The sequence below is a fragment of the Mchenga conophoros genome, linkage group LG12, assembly GCF_057382185.1.
Source record: "Mchenga conophoros isolate Kocher_MC1m ecotype Shallow Benthic linkage group LG12, M_conophoros_male_GT1.1, whole genome shotgun sequence".
NCBI classification, from domain to species: Eukaryota; Metazoa; Chordata; class Actinopteri; order Cichliformes; family Cichlidae; genus Mchenga; species Mchenga conophoros.
In genome coordinates, this window is record NC_140537.1 from 18,960,363 (window position 1) to 18,977,155 (window position 16,793).

Sequence of the window (16,793 nt, forward strand, 5' to 3'; positions counted from 1 at the left end):
ATGAATGCTAAACAGATGAGAAAGGTTTGCGCACATTCACTGTAGGGCAGCCCAGTATGTTCGTGTGTATGCGAACTATTTGCTCAGTCTTGGGGGATAGTTACAAGACACAGACTGTAGGACTTGTGGGAGTTGACACCTGCCCATTTGAGCCGAAAAGATATGTTTAAGGGAAAGTTTCCCACTTCTTTCGAAAGACAAGTTGCAAAAATACCCCGACATCTAAATTCTGTGAACAGCAGAGATTCTTGCAACTCAGCTCCCCTCCGTCTGTTCTCAGAGTTAACCATTTTCATAAAATAGTGGAGCTGTGTGGGAGCTCACCTTGGTTATGCAGAGTGGATCCTGAAGCCGCACAACGCATTTTAACGAAATCTCGCCTCTGTCCGTGGTGCTGACCGACCGACTCCTCAGCGTTTACCTCAGATAACTTCTCAGAAAATGGTCGATATGTTGCAAGCACAATCGTACTGTGAGCCACACATCTCTCTGAAAGTTATTCGCAAACATCGTCGCTAAAGTACTTTTATAGTCTGTCGCTTTCAGGACATGCGGAAGCTGTGGAAGAAAATCTGTAGTTTATATAGTCAGTACAACTGGTGCAAAATTATGATTGACTGCAAAAAAGTGCATTGTAAACACGAAGTATCAGGTGGGTTTTTTTCCAATCCCACACCTTTTATGCTGTTTGATCATTATCAGTACTTATATGCATACATAAACATACACAAGTCTGCATCCAGTAGTGGCAATTCACAAACCAAAACAACAGTCCACTAACTGCACACCCTGAGATTAACACTCCTCCACGTCCCTACACTTGGTAGAAATGATATCTTCATATTTGTTTTTAAACTGTGTAGTTGATGTTTGTGATATTATGAGGGAAAACAATCAGTGCCCACTGAATAATAACATAGATTAACAATAAAATAATCTGAAGTTCTACAAATGTTGGGAACTACTGATTATTCTTGTTGGGAGGCAATTCAGCGACTCACACATACAGCTGGAGTACTGGGGACCCCTGCCAAAGGCTTGTCTGTCAGTTTTAACAGATCTGAACCATAATTAACTTAATCCTTGTCCAATACCCCACCTCTTCACCAGGTTTCATGAACTTTGGTGAAGTAGTTTATGTGTATATTTGCCAGTTCAACAAACAAACGGCACTGAGAATGAAGCCAAACAGACACACAAATACGCACACAGTCCACATCACCAATACATTTTTTATTCAACCCTTTTTATTGCACTAACACACTGTTGTCTTACTGGCATCAACTGTCACCATATTATCTTACCCAATTTGATTTGATTTTGGATTTAATCAGGCAAGGGAGAGCTTTATGAAAGGGTTTAAATCAAGAAAATGAATCATAAATGAACTTCAAACCATGAACTTTACCTTACAAAATAAGGTGCATTAAAATAAAAAGAAGTGCTGTGACAAATTGTAAAACTGATTTTCAGCTCTTGACCAGTCTTCACTTGGATCACTAATAGGGCAACAACGATGGGGTCAGGGGATCTGATCAAAGTGATTCCCCTGTGAGTGATACTCAATGGATTCCTTAAGGGTACCTTACCAAAATCTTCATGCTTTCCTGATGATCACCAATAAGAGCACAGCAGATAAATCGTATGTTAATTGCAGCGGATTTTCAGTTGCCAGGAGTACTGTGTTTTCCTGTAAGACTGAAGTTCCTTAAAGGAGTGCAGAGGCACAACTCCAGCATAATGAACTCAGCGGACACATGATACAACACTGAAATCTGATCACCTGCAGCCATGCACCGGGAGCCAGAGATGCTCATACTAGTGCAGGTCATAATTTCTGATTGTCTCTCTTGTTCTGTCACATTCTCTGTCAAACTACTGCTTCATGAACAGGTTACTCTGGAAAAGACAACACAAATGGGAAAAGGGTTTCACACTTTAGCATCGATCCCATATCTAAATACACTCTTAACTGCTGTACACAATTTTGCTTAATATTCAGGTTTCACATTTATTTTCATTTCAGCATCCCATTGCTGGTTCTTACTTTATTTGCAAGCTGCTAAGCTTAATTTGACAGTGTGAAGTAACCTGAGCAGTGAGTAAAGCCTTTGAATTCCCAATGCAGTTTGAGCAAGAGAAATGCTAATTTCTTTCATCTCATTAACGACCACAGAGGGACTAATAGTATTGATGAACACCACACAAAGGGTGTGCAGTCCCGTTATAATAATTACATAACCGATCACAGGCTGTTAAGAGATACCGAGGATCTTTAGATTAAGCATGATATAGCAACTGACAGTTCGCTGCTATGTCAGATACTACCCGCAAGTGACTCCTGGAGAAAATTAGGCAAGGGGGGGAAAGAAGGAAAATACAGAGTGATGCAAGCACAGGGATATTCAGCTTTTCAGTATTCACATCGTTTGCAGCTGCAAATTACACCAACAAAACCAGTGAGACACCAGAACACCGTCCACTGCAGAAAACATCTACAAGCAAGCTCTTTGATGTGTTACATCCAGTGCATCTAATTCTTTACTTTCATTATTCAAAAACTTTTTTTTTAAAATCAATCGCTTTTCCTGTTAATACGAAGGACGTGCAGTGAATAGGACAGCCTGGTTGTGCACCGTGACATGTTTGTAACGCTGGCTATGCATCATGTTCAGGACAAATGACAGAGAGTAAGATTTTAAATGATCCACACACTGTGTACTAAAACATGCACAACACAAAAACGTGAAGGGGAACACATACGCACACGCTCAGACACACAAACAAAAAGAAAAGCCTCTATCCTTTTCCTCTGAACTTGATGATTCACAGAAGCAGTGACCTGGGGTTTGGGACACACTCTGCTTTTGATCTGGACTTGAGAAGCCCCCTCCAAGCCCCGAGCCATAAGACTCCATTTACTACTGCTGTAGAGCTGAGGAGCACTTAGCTTAATGTACGGGACAGTAGAATGACACACACACACACACACACACACACACACACACACACACACACACACACACACACACACACACACACACACACACACACATGCAGATCCTCATGGATTTCAGTATCTTTTATTACAGAAAGCATGATAAAGATGGTGTTTTCCCTGAGCTTTGGACATTTACATGTACAAACAATAGATGTGAATTTAATAAGATCCCATGCTACATGTAAATACAGCCTACTATTCGTGGTAGTTATTAGAATAGTGCCAGTGTTGGACTTTGTCTTGCCTTTGACTGGCCTGTATGTAGAGTCTATAGGCAAGGTAAGGGATTTTTGTACCACTCTGCTTGTAGTCTGATTTCCACTGACCAATCACGTTTGATCAGGCTTTCGTTGCAGGAAGGTAAGCAGTGTGTGTGGACAACAAAAGAGTGCTTACATTTGCTGAAATTAGTGTGTCAAACACTGACTTTTTATTAGGTTTCAGAAATAATCTGCATTTGTAAACAATGACTACCATTTGAAACAGGAGGGTGCCCCAAAAACATGGCCATTGCCATACTTGGCTTGACTAAGCAATGGGTTCTTGACTGCCCACACTGATATTGACAAATATTGGTAAAAACACCCAACACTAAATTATGAACTTCATCCATCCATTCATTTTCTGCTTGCCCAATTCAGGAACATGAGGGGGGCTGGAGCCTATCCCAGCTGTTACTGGGTAAGAGGCAGGTGACTTAGACAGCTCTATCCATCACAGGACTAACACAAGGAGGCAGACAAGCATTCATACTCATGTTCATAGCTAGAGCCAATTTAGAACCGCCAGTTAGCAAGCATGTTTTTGGACTGTGGGAGGAAGTCGGACAACCTGGAGAGAAGCCACACAAAGAAGGGAAGGTAAAACAACAGGGTCATTGTTTAGTGACTACTTAACAAGGACATACGGCTTGACTCCACCTCCTCAGCTGTACTGCTGCTCTGCTACATGTGCTGCAGACCGAGATCCTGAGACCGTTTGAAGAACTATGCGATGACACAACTGTTAAATTACGTCCTCATTAGTTCTGTTAAAAAATTTACTCGGCTAAATCTGTGAGAGGACAGCATCAAAAAGCTACTTCCAGCTGCTCTCTTGTCACAAGGGGCCGCTCATTAAGTTGAATTTTACACTAGATGTTCTTCCTAACTCAGCCTCAATGGGAATTTGTAGAATTGAACCAGCAACTTTTTATTTGCAAAGCAAGATGAGCCAGTTATATTGTCCCATATATAAGTCTGATATATGGATGTGGTACCTGCTGCATCAGCTTTCCTTGATAAATTACACTGGAACAACTGTCTGCTGCTTATCTTCATCCAGATTATAACAGATGTGGACACTGATGGTAATTGCTTATGTCTTGTGGAGATAGAAGCACTGGTTAACTGATTTAGCCTCCATCTTTTGCTGTCTACCTCCACCGCTCATCTACATTCATACTGCTGACCACTTTATACTAGATTCAGCTTTAGTCATACTGCACGGATACGTTTCGAATTTGATATAAGAAAATCTGTTGACTTGTTGCATCTCATCTGTGTGTAGGTATGTGTTTAGAAGTGCCGGTGAATTTGCTACCTAGAGAGCAAAACAAAAAGACACGGATGTCATTGATAGAGAGATGTGATGGATTAGAGTGGCCCAAGGGGGAAGTCCCGCTCCATCAACATGTAATGAAAACTAATTTGAAAACAGCAGGCAGCGATGAATAACTCTAAGATGAGTTCTGGTAACATTGTCTTCAGTGAGAGGTCATTATTGTCTCATATATGGGAAAAATTGGTTGATAACATTACGATTGATGATAGAACATTAGTTGTTGTCTTCAGGAGTTATGGCTGTCTGTAAGTAGGTCTGACTGAAAATCGATCAAGGGCAGAAACAATTTTACACCAAGTTTGTAATCCACCGTTCCACCATCAGATGCAACAGATGAAATGATGCGTGCTGGACAAAAGAAAAGGGCTGTAATACCATACATTTCTGCAATCTCTTAAATTTAAATTCTCTGGGGGGAAAAATAAAAGTTGAGCAAGGAAAGGCTTGGTAACAAGGTAAACATGCAAAAGCTCAAAACATTATTTTCTCATTTCTTTTCTGTCTACCTTTGCAAGGTCCTGGATAGTCTAACGCAGCTGAGCTAAAATACCAGAGGGAAGAAAGTCAAATGGATTGTGATTATTGTCCTGGAACAGATTGAACAGGCTGTGGGAGAAGAATGTGAGCTGAATCCCATTTCAACACACAAGCCCAGGTGCATTTCTTTTACTGAGAGGAAGGTGAAACTCACAAAAGGGATCTAAAGAAAGCATTTAGGTGGTAATACCGGGTGTAATCTAACCACTTATCAACAGTAGTTTATCACTTTTTTTTCTGCAGCAAAAGAAAAACATTTTGCAAAGAACGGAGATGGTTTCAAATAAGTTGCCTAGATTTTAACTGCTGCTCTGTGTTAGTTAGATTAATTTAGATGTCAGACCTACACTTAACTTTATTTAATCTTATGCAAGATACAATTTACGGGCATTCAAGGCAAAGAAATCGTGTAGCAGACAAGAAGAGCCTGGGCAGTATTAAACACATCTACAGTTATCTGCCATGTGTTGTATTGTGCATTGCAAAAAGATGGCACAAGGGTCTAAAACTCCTTGATTTTTTTTTTTCTTTCTTTCTTTTTATTTTGCTTTTTCTATGCAAATCCTGTCATTTTCTAGTCTTAGCCAGTCCTTGTCATTTTAACCTTCCTACAGAGAAAGACAAGTGCAGAAAATTAGGAATATACCACAGCATGACAGAAAACCAGAGAAGCAAAGCAACACCATGCTGGAATGACAAAAAAAAAAATCACCTCGAAAGAGAAACTGCGATGAACGCATCACTGAAACCTTTCAAAACATGTGAATCATCTGCTCCGAAATGGAAATAAGTAATCTGTGGGGAGTTACAGCTTCCTGTCATTCAACAGGAAACCTCCACTCCCCGCCGAGCAGCTAGGATTATCCTCTGCGCCTCACAGTTCTGGTTCAAATTCACAGCCTGCGTCAGCTGTCAAGACATGTAATAAAATGTGTGTGTCTGTGTGTGCTGAGGGTTGCCTGTGCCAGGTCTTGCTTCCAGTAAGTACAGTATATTTGATTTGAAAATGTATTACATCCAAAACTGTGCGATTCCTCTAAGTCTGTTGTTTTAGGGGAAGATTACCAAAGTCACTACTTCTTTCTTTTTTTTTTAATGTCAGGCTGCGGGTCTTATAACAATGCTGACTGGACACCTTCGGACAGTGAAGTACTCTGAGCCAGCTGGTGAGGAGGCTCTAGTCCAACAGTGCTGCTTTCAGCTCTGCCATGGCTGAGAGGTACCATATGTCTCCTCTCTCAGGAGTCCGTCCCAGGCTACTATTGCCAAGCCGTTAAGGCCTATCCCACATATGTGCCATAATACTGTTAAGTACTAATAAGTCCTCAAGTGGTTAAGGCACTGCTGCAATTCAGATTGTGAACCCTTGTCTGTATCTGCATTTGGGCTTATGAACAATAGAGAAATGACCACAGGGAGGTTCACTGGGTGGTGGTATTCCCCAATGACCTACACCTTCCTAAGACAGGTGAGTTTGCTTCCTCATGAAAATGAACTTAATCAGATAATCTCAGCTAACATCAGACTGCATTTGAAACACAATATGGAAACCATGTTGCTCTTTAAATGAGCCAATCATTTTTGTAACTTTAGCAAAGTGAGCAAACCCGAAACTTTCTAGAGGCAATTAAAGTAGGTCTTTCAAGTATTAATTTTCAACCTGTTATAAAAGAAGAGGTCCTATTTGCCTCTATCACCATGATTCCTTTAGTTTAAAACCCTGATACTTACGGCACTGTGACACTGGAGGCTAAAATAAGTGTGAAGTAAATAAAAAATATTTTCCAAAATCACAGTAAAAGGTTTTGCACACCTTTCATATTTAAAACACAAGACAAGTAGCTTCGTTCCGCTTATCGTTGCCATAGGAATAGTTTAACCAATCAGAGGCGACATAGTAGGGCCAGTTAAAAAGAGTAGCCAATCAGAGAGTCTGTTGTTTAAGAGCCAGGCTGTTTGAAACGGCAAAGCAAGCCCAAGCACCTTTCAACTGACGACTTGTGAAACGGGCAAGCGTGGTACTTTTTATGGTTATATAAAATAGTTAAGTTTCCGAAAAGCGGCGCTACTTACAGAGGTAGATATACTCACTTCAAGTAGTTTAGTTTTTTTTTTATGAGCAGCTGTATTTCTGTCTCCACTTGTCCATTTCTGTTTTAGCTTTAGCTCTGATTTATTTAGCTAACGATGTTTGTTTAACTCGATCAATTAATGCGCCTGTAAATGAGTAAAATATAGAAAAATGTAAAGTTTTTTAAGCGTACAGATAAGCATATTCGTGGATTTCTTTGTGCATGAGGAAGTTTTCTGTTTACTCTGTGTGTACCTTCATTAGTTTGTAATGTAGAAACTAGCGTTTGGGCTAAAGAAACTTAAACAGAAGGCTTCAGCTGTAGCTTGAAATAAGTATTAAAGTTTCTTTTATAAATCAAACGCATCCGAATATGTTTTATGTCCATGTACGGTTTGCAAAACAAACAAAAGAGTACCAACGACTATCAATAGCTGCCAAAGATAACGGTGGTGGCCATAGCTGAAATTAAAATAAATACTATATAGTAACATACCAAAGTAGGTCCCGTCCGTATGGCCAGTTATTGATAGCTCATGCTGTGTTATTAAACTAGCACTATGACACTGTATATCTCTGTGTTTAGATGTCCTCAGACGAAGAAGAACCAACCAGTCCTGTTCTCCCCAAAGACTCGGACCGGGGCAGCTCCGTGTCCTCTGAGCTTCAGGTGAAAATGTGCTTTTATTTACACTCATAATTCTATGGAACCATGTTTCCACCACTGGAAAACTATTATTTATTAAAAGGAAATACTCATCTATTTTGTTTTTGTATTAAATGGTAAAAGGACAGATTGTCTAGAAGCTGCTCTGAAAAGGTTTGGATATTAAATTCAACATTTTACACGATTGGTGATTCAGTTTGCTGTTGTCTGAGTCCAACCATTTGAATTAGTCTGCCAACCAAAATCGTGTGTGATATCAGCTTGCTTGAACTAGAACCTTGTGTGAAAGTAGTTTTGCTGTGTTGCAAGTCCAAATGGACTCTGTTAGGTTGAGCAAAGCTTTACATAACATGGTCTTAGCATAACTAGGTGTCAAAATAGAAGAGTCACACTAAAATGTTGTAACCAAAATAAACTGACTTGAAACAATACACAGAAAAATACAAACTGTAATATGCTTCAATTGATATTTGACCACCTTGTTCTTTGTTATTGTTTATCAATTAACAGGATGAGTATGAGGAGCTCCTCCGTTATGCTGTTATCACCCCTAAATTTGACGCGCTTGGCGTTCAGTTGAAGCAGCAGAGCACCTCGCATCTGTCTGCAGCGGGTGGAAATAAAGATGGCACAAAGTTTCAACGTGTACCAGGTATGGTGGCTTCCTCCTGTATGAAGAACACTTTCATACACATGTCTGTGTAGGTTCACAGTCATCTAGGTCATCTTAGTCTAGAGAGCTTAGAAAAAGAGGCAACAAAACAAAACAGACACACAGTTCACCGGGACTGGCTGACTGAAACTGAATATGAGCCCTTCCAGACACTGTCTGCATCAAATGATCGTCTGTCAGAAAGGATTTGGCATCAAAATATGGAGAAAATGTGTGTGTGTATTCATCAGCTTTATATTTTCATCTTTTAAACCAGTGTAAAAGGCTAGATATCAGTCTGTCACATTGTACCCCCTATCTCTTTCCCCTGCAATACCCACATCTTAAACACTCCATCAGTTTCCTCCCCTGTTGTGACTCTCATCTGAGGTTTAGTGCTTTAACTGTCACGGAGTAGTGCACGAGGATGTAGAAAGCAGACGGGCCAATTGGTAATGATCTCCTGGCACTCTGCCCGTACTGCTCTTTAGAGTGCAGGCTTTCTCTTCTCCCTCCCTGCAGAATTTAATTAAGATATTGACATAAATGCTTTCTTGGACAAGGAGCCACACTCATCTTATTTACCACTCTCACCTTCACATTTTCTGCTCTTAAGCTGTTTTTTGTTTTCTGACTTTTTTGGATTACATTTTTTAAATCAATCATTTTAATCTATCTTTAGCCACATTTATCTATTCCTCTACCTGCTCACTGTAACTCCTGTATCTTCTTTCAGATTCTGCCATTGAAGCTAAGGATGGGCGGCACTCTAGCAGGAGCCTGAGATCGTCACAGGCCTCCCCCTTGATTGTTGGGCCACACTCGACACACTCAAGAGCCTCTCGTGGTAAAATAATTGTAAAATTTCAGAGAAACAAAATACTTATTATGTGTAACTGTCATAATACTGTTTCATATTCTCAGCCATAGTCTGCCTGTCTGTCTGCGGTTGTGCTTTTTTTTTTTTCCCACTCCAGCTGAGAAGATGGCAGGTCATTTGTCTAGCAGGGCGTCACTGCTCTCAGATAATCCCTCAGAGAGGTTACAGGTGGCATCTGAGAGGTCCAGGCCAGATACCCCAGAACCCTTTGAGTTTGTTGTGACAGAGATGTTTATTTCAGAGGAGAACATAAACAAGATGGAGAACATTCTGGACACGTGGAGCAACAACCTGAAGGTTAGTCTGCTTCCACACAGTGTACAACTGTCCTTCACAGCCGCTCGGTTTCTCCTGTGGGCTTTTACATAGCAGCAAACAGCATTGATGCATAGATAGTTTCTGGCATTTTTGATCATAATGATATTTTTCACACTCTTCTTTCTCTGCCATTGTCATTAGAAAGTTATACTATGCCTGTGGTCAGATTAGAGATTATATAGAGGGAATGTGTCTGAGCCTCAGGATGACTTTTTGAAAAGGATGACACCTCGCTGCTCTTCATGGAACCGTTGACCTTTTAACTGTGTTTCCTGGAGACATTATTCTAAAGGAAATGGGTGTCTCCATGTGGGTGTCCATCCTGCCCTTTTACTCTGATTTTGTACAGCTCATTCATGGAGAGCAGATGACAGCCAATCACCTGCTAAGCTGTGCAAAGCTTAATCTAAGAAAAAAGCAGTACCAGCCAGAAGGAGAAGGAGATGTGGGTTAAATAGTACACTCGTGTGTTGAGGGAGGGGTTTGAAAGTTCTTCTAAACCTGGAACTACACATCAGGACTGTAAAATAATACATCTCTGGTGGAAAACTCTTACACTCTGTGCGGTAGCATAAATCTGGCTTAAGTTTGCTGGACTTCAGATGTCAAGAACTGAGTCCAGCAAAAGAAAACTTAGAGATGAATTCTTCAAGATTTCTGTGTTGTGCAGTTGCATCTGTCTGGCACACCTGTTCATGTAATTTAAAAGCAACTACAGATATTTGTACAGATGCTCATGTTTGCTAAAGTAGAGTAATGAACACATTGTGACAGCCCAACCCTCTATTCCCTAATTAGTCAAATGTGCTGACGGAGCTACGGAAGTGGAAGTTGGCCTTCGTTGAGCAACACAAGCTGGAGATGATGAAGGAGAGGGAGAGGCATGCAGCCCAGACAGCTGGCCTGAAGTCAGAGCTAGATAGCCTTAAACAGCTATTACAAACCTATGAAACCTCCAACCAAAGGAAAGATGAGGTGACTACACGTCTGTTTATTTGCTTTATCTAGTAAATCATTTAGCTGTTTGTTATCAGGTAATTTGCAGAATAATTTGTCATTTATTTAATCACCTGTTGTTGTTTTTTGTTTGTTTTTTTTGTTTTTTGTTTTTTGTCAACAAAACACGAAAAAACTGTAAAAAACACCCATTACAAAATCATGGACTCCAAGCTGACATCAACTAATGTCTCGTGTCTCTAGGAGACTAGAGTGCAAAAATATTATATTTAGTGCAATGAAAGGCAAAAAAAAGACTTTTACATTTAAGGTCCTCATATCAGTGTTTTGTTAGGCCCCTATATACGTCTTTATTAATTAATTTGCACATTATGCCTTGCATGCCTGTGTAAAAACAAACAAAAATTTAAAAAAAAATTAAAAATTCAAGAAGCACTCTACTTCCTTCCTTTTTTTTAAACCAATGGGCTTGTTTTGTGGACTCTTTCAGGTTATCGGGAACCTGAGCCAAGTACTGGACAGACAGAAAGAAAAGCTTGAGAAGATGAGGGCCTTCACCCACTGGAGACTCCAGCACATCGAGGCCAAAGAAGAGGTATGGTGTTTAAGAAGATTTCAAAACCTTTTGACATGATATTTTAGAAGTTGCTTGTGACATTAGAAATGCTCATCAAATAGTAAAACCCATCTCTACCTTTAAATTGTCAGAGTAACAGAGATTTTTGCTACGTCCAAACTACTGGTTTACTAAATTTTGTGCCCCCCCCCCCCCCCCCCACTGTTGCTGTTTTTTCAATGTGAACTTTCATACAAGTGTTGGTGATTTACTTAACTCATCGGGTAATGCCATTCCTTAAAAATGACCAATTCATATTTTTGTATAAACCACGACATAAAATTCATGACGAGAACGAATGCAGCTGCACAGGAGTGACTTATAGACGTAATTATTGCCTTGTAAATATTACAAATCACAGCCCTGTGGTTCCCCGCCAGGCTCGTTCTTCTCAGGTGGCACAGCAGCACTACAATTTGCAGCTGAAGAAGAAGGTGTGGTTTGCCTGGCAGTCTCTGATCCAGAAACACTGGAAAGTCAAGGTGGAGAGAGCTTGCCGTTCAAGGGCTGAAGAGGTCTGCTCCCAGATGTCTGTGGAGTATGAGGCTAAGCTAGCAGAGGTCAGTACATGTGGGACAGTGTGTCTAAGATGAGGCTGTAATGCTCACTTTAAACTGAAACTCTCTGCATTTAAGTAAATGAGCATCCCACTTTTGTTAGTATATCATGGTAAATGGACTGGTTTTCAGCTCTGTTTGAGCACTGAGTGCTATCTTACTACAAGCCACATTCACTCTTACAGACACATTCATACAAGCAGTTTTTTCTATGCCTAAACACTTTCGTCCTGACATTCAAACACTTACACGGATGCATCAGGTTCTGCTGAGTAGGGGATTGAACCATCAACTTTCAGATCATTATATAACCCACTCAGTGTTGGGAAGGTTACTTTTAAAATGTATTCCACTACAGATTACAGAATACATGCCCCAAAAGCGTATTTTGTAATGTATTCCATTACGTTACTCAATGACAGTAACGTATTCTGAATACTTTGGATAACTTAATAATATTATCATGCTTTTTACAACTACATGAATGTACTATTACTGTGTGATTTATTACTGTTACTGAAATACCAATACCAACTAGATTTTTAAATCTTATTATAAAATGAGTAACAGTAGGGTGGACAGTAGGTAAGGCTGCACTTTTTGCAGCGATCTCGTATAGAAAACTATTTTGTGTGTATCTAAAACAGGTCTGTGGCTCCGAACCGTAGTAAAGGGACCTCTGGCTAATATGTCGGGTTCCGTGTCGGGCTCGTAGCCGAAAACTAGCTTTACTTTGTTGTCTGAGTCAACGTTTCTAGCGAGAGACAGAGAAAGGCGTTGAAAGGCTGCTCCAGCGGAACTTATTGTTTCGGAGGAAAACACGAACACAGTGTACAGTCGAGTCTTAATAGCTCACAACTGGGCTCGTCAGGCACTCTTTTTGGCTGCAGTGGTTATTATTATATTTGCATGCTTCCAGCTCCCGTTTCGGGTCGGTTGCAACTCGTACTTTTCAACTCTTTTTCTCCCTCCCTCGCGCTCACAGACACATAACGGGTATGGCGGTCCATTCTCCCTGCAGCACGGACTACACTGCCCATGAGGCTACATTCTTTAGGGCGATGACTGTAACACTCTGCCTATTGCCTTCATATTAAATCATTTTTGTGAATAATTTTAAAAAATATTTCTTCACCTCGTTATGCGGGCCACAAGTAGAGGTGACATGGGCCACGAGATTGAGACACAGGCATTGGAGCCTCTTAATGCGTGTTTTCTTTGGGTTTCCACCAGCGTGGAATTACCAAAAATAGAGAGCATAGCCTAACATATGAAACAAGAAAAGACCGCCGTGTAATCCATTTATTTCAATATCACCTTTTTAAACGGTAACTGTAATGGATTACAGTTACTCATGTTTTGTATTTTAAATACATAACGCTGGTGCATGTATTCCGTTACTCCCCAACACTGAACCCACTCTACCACCTTAATTACTGTGAATTACTTCTGTGTGCTCTCCAAATCACTGTAGAGCCCGTGCCGATGGTGAAACCAAAAATACATCCTACATAGGGCTTCATGTTTTCGTGTTTTTATTAGGCTGTAACATAATAAATCATTTTTTTTTTGTTTTTTTTTTAATGCACATCTTGTGTTTTTCTTCTTTTTAAAAAATAATTATATAGAAAGATAATTCGACAATTCTTTCTATCCTTTGCTACCTGTGTGCACAGCACTGTGAGGCTATAGAGCGGGCACAGGCGGAGATTCAGAGACTACGATTAGAGCGAGAGCGATATGAAGAATCCATGAAGAAAGCCTTCATGAGGGGTGTATGTGCTCTCAACATGGAGGCGCTCAGCATGTTTCACTCTACAGAAGGACGAGCAGAACAACCTCCAGCTCATGATCAGCATGGTTTGTAGTAAATTTGTGGCCTGTGGAGAAAAACATTTATCTTCGTAGAAATGTAGCACACTAAAGCATGTACTGCTAGGATGATATATAGACTGATGCTCTATACAATGTACCGTGGTTGCATCGTGGGCCTTGCCTCTGCGGTGTATTGATTTAGCGCAGTTTTGGAGATTGAAACAAAAAGACAAGATGGAAACAGCATTTTTCCAATAGAGTGCAGCCATGTGCTATTGACGTTTGTTAAGATTTATGATTGAGAGGAGGGAATGGGGTCTTTGCACTTTACTTGAAAGCCTCATTTAATGAAGTTAAATCTGTGAATATGCTCAGCACTGCGCAAAAGGTACTTTGCACAGGTTGGCAAGCTTAATGTGGCAATGAAAAATTGGTTGATAAAATTTAAAACCCTTTTGAACCATGTTAAGAATCATGTAATGAATGAATGAATGAATGTTAGTTAGTTGTATGTAAATGCTGGGAAGATTGGATTAAGAGCTTTGGACTATTACCTGACACTTCAGTAGAAAACCTTAAACTCGGACCAGCGGTGTTTAAAATACTAGCATCATATGATTATCACCAAGATGTCCCACTGGCATGAGTTGGGAAAAATATCTCATCATTATATTTACACCACCTGTCGTCAGATTTGTTGTCTGAATCTGTTTTTGTTTTTTGTTGATACCATGGCTGCTGGACTTGGATCTTACTATCTTTAGCATGTAGAAATGAAGCCTAGCATGGGCATCTGCTCATCCATCTGCTTTCAGGTTTAATGAGTCTTCCAAACTGAAATGTATGTTAATACGATGCTGTCAGCCAGGGCGGTTAATTGATTACCCTTTCCTGTTGCTTTAAAAATGAGCACTTTTTTTTTTCCCTTTGGATTTTTTTTTAAACTGCACATATTTATATATTTTATACTTTATAGGACTTTTGCAGAAGTTATGAATCCCCAGCTCCTGCTACACCTGTGGTTTAAAATGGGTACTTTATGTGTCATCTGACAAGCAAGAGATCATTGAAATATTCCAATTCAAATACAAACTCAGGATTTCCAGTTTAAAGGGGGATTTTTGTGTAACTACAATAAAAATGAGTTATTACTGAGTCCTAATGACTCAATGAAGGTTTCTTTTTGTGTCGTAGTTCCTCTGCCTCGTGAGGATGAGCGTGGCTCCTCTGCCATGGCTCAGCTCCAGCCATATGCCACCTCTTCCACACAGTTCAGTCCAGTCCATTTTGACCACCCAGGCCCGTCGCACAGTGAAGCAGATGATGTGGCAAGTCACTGTTAATTTATAATGAAAACACACCATAGTACAGTGTCTTTCCAAATCACTCGTGGTTCTTGAAATTTATTTATTGAATGTTAAGCATGTCCTTTCACGTGGATCATTTTGTTCTTTTGATTATTTATTACTTTATGTCGCAGACAATTCTGGCTTCACATATAAATCATGTGATTGCCCTAAAAAAGAAAAATTTGTAGAGCAGTCTTGAATTTCCTTTGTTATACTTTTTGTTTAAATTAGATGCACTATGACTAACTTCCTCTAAATCCCAAATCCTGATCCTGTGTTCACTTGTTGCCTTTATTTGTAGATGGGCTCTGGTGCCCCCATGTCCCGAGAAGAAGCACTCCCTCCCACTACAGTGGTGCACAGTTCACTCCCTCTTGGGGGAATTGCAAGTTCCCACAAAAAGGTTAGTGTCAGACATATAGAGACAAACTACCAACAGCAGCTGAATCTATGTCCTGCTTTGTTGTCTGTACTGTGCCATCTAAAGCTCTTCATCAAAAATCACATTTGTATATAACACTAAAAATATTGCTTGTTTTAGGTAGGTACTCGTGTCGTCACAGCAAGTCAACAAAAATCCTCAAAGACTGTAACGGCTCGTGTCACTGCGCGCCATGAGATCAGTAAGGTGGGACGTAGCAGCCTGCAGGTGATGGGAGTGGCTCCACCCATGAGCTCTGTGGTAGTCGAACGGCATCATCCTGTTACGCAGGTATGTGATGTGATGCATCGATACTGTTCCTTTATGAGTCTTGCAGTCATATACTTATGAATCTTTGCACAGTTTTAGCTTCAAGGTCATGTTGTTGCGTATCTCGGACCACATCTAGCACAGCTCTTGCTTTTAGACTGCTCCCTCTAGGGTTTTCAAGTGACTTTGCACTTAAACCCTACACTTAAATTTGTATTATTTTTCACATCAGCTGGTTTCTCCAGGACCTTATAGTTGATGTCTGCATTGATAATCTGACTCTCGAGGACTCACCAGAGCACCAAAGTTTTATACTGGAAACTGCAGTTTGGTCTTTGGGTTTTACCCAAACTCTTATCACCAATAAAAATTCTGTCACCTTGAAACAAAAGTTGATGTTTTGGGTGTTTTTTTTGGTCAGTGGGGAAATCTCAGTTCCCAGTGCAAATGGTGATAATCGGACTGATCTTAAAAATAAAATCAGGTATGCTGGAAGCAGTCCAGGGGTGCATGAGAAGATGCCTACATCATAGGAATTAAAACAACAGACTTTAATATTTTTGTGCTGTTTGATTTTTGTTTTTCTATAAGCAAAATCACTTAACTTTATAAAGGTACCCTTTATTTTTCACGTTGTTCAAATGCAACTTTGTTTATGTAAATTAGAAAAGCAATTTAAACTTTTTTTTTTGTTTGTTTGTTTTTTGCTTTCTTTTAGCTCACCATTGGGCAAGCCACAGCTGCTAAATTTCCAAGCTCCTCCCAAAAGGGCCACATGTCCACTGCAGGCAGAGCCTCCTCCAGAACGCACAGCAGCACCTGTCACACACACTCCATCAAAGTAGTTGACTGATGACACGCACATATGTCAAAGATCTTCCTTAAGACCAGCTATGCAAAAATCCAAATTGATGGAATTTTCTGTCTTGATATGAAGGATATATATATATATATATATATATATATATATATATATATATATATATATATATATATATATATATATATATATATATATATATATATATATATATATATATATATATATATATATATATATATATATATATATATATATAT

At 39.8% G+C, this 16,793-nt stretch overlaps 1 protein-coding gene across 7 annotated transcripts; it reads left to right on the forward strand.

The window, feature by feature from the left end:
- The first annotated feature begins 7,085 nt into the window (after nucleotides 1–7,085).
- poc5 (POC5 centriolar protein homolog (Chlamydomonas)) lies at nucleotides 7,086–16,647 on the forward strand. Of its 7 annotated transcripts, none has more exons than XR_014894649.1 (13): nucleotides 7,086–7,217; nucleotides 7,798–7,881; nucleotides 8,389–8,530; nucleotides 9,267–9,377; nucleotides 9,508–9,707; nucleotides 10,527–10,703; nucleotides 11,176–11,280; nucleotides 11,682–11,861; nucleotides 13,535–13,718; nucleotides 14,868–15,001; nucleotides 15,324–15,425; nucleotides 15,568–15,734; nucleotides 16,432–16,570. XR_014894649.1 is itself a non-coding variant. In XM_085294170.1 (13 exons), the coding sequence occupies exons 2-13, from the start codon at nucleotides 7,798–7,800 to the stop codon at nucleotides 16,564–16,566; spliced, it is 1,725 nt and encodes a 574-aa protein (XP_085150296.1). In that variant the 5' UTR covers nucleotides 7,086–7,217; the 3' UTR covers nucleotides 16,567–16,647. The 7 variants fall into 7 exon arrangements, 5 of the variants coding, with proteins under 5 accessions (XP_085150296.1, XP_085150300.1, XP_085150301.1 ...); XR_014894650.1 differs by lacking the exon at nucleotides 16,432–16,570 and adding an exon at nucleotides 15,946–16,088; XM_085294170.1 differs by having other exon boundaries at nucleotides 15,564–15,734; nucleotides 16,432–16,647.
- The last annotated feature ends 146 nt before the right edge of the window (nucleotides 16,648–16,793 follow it).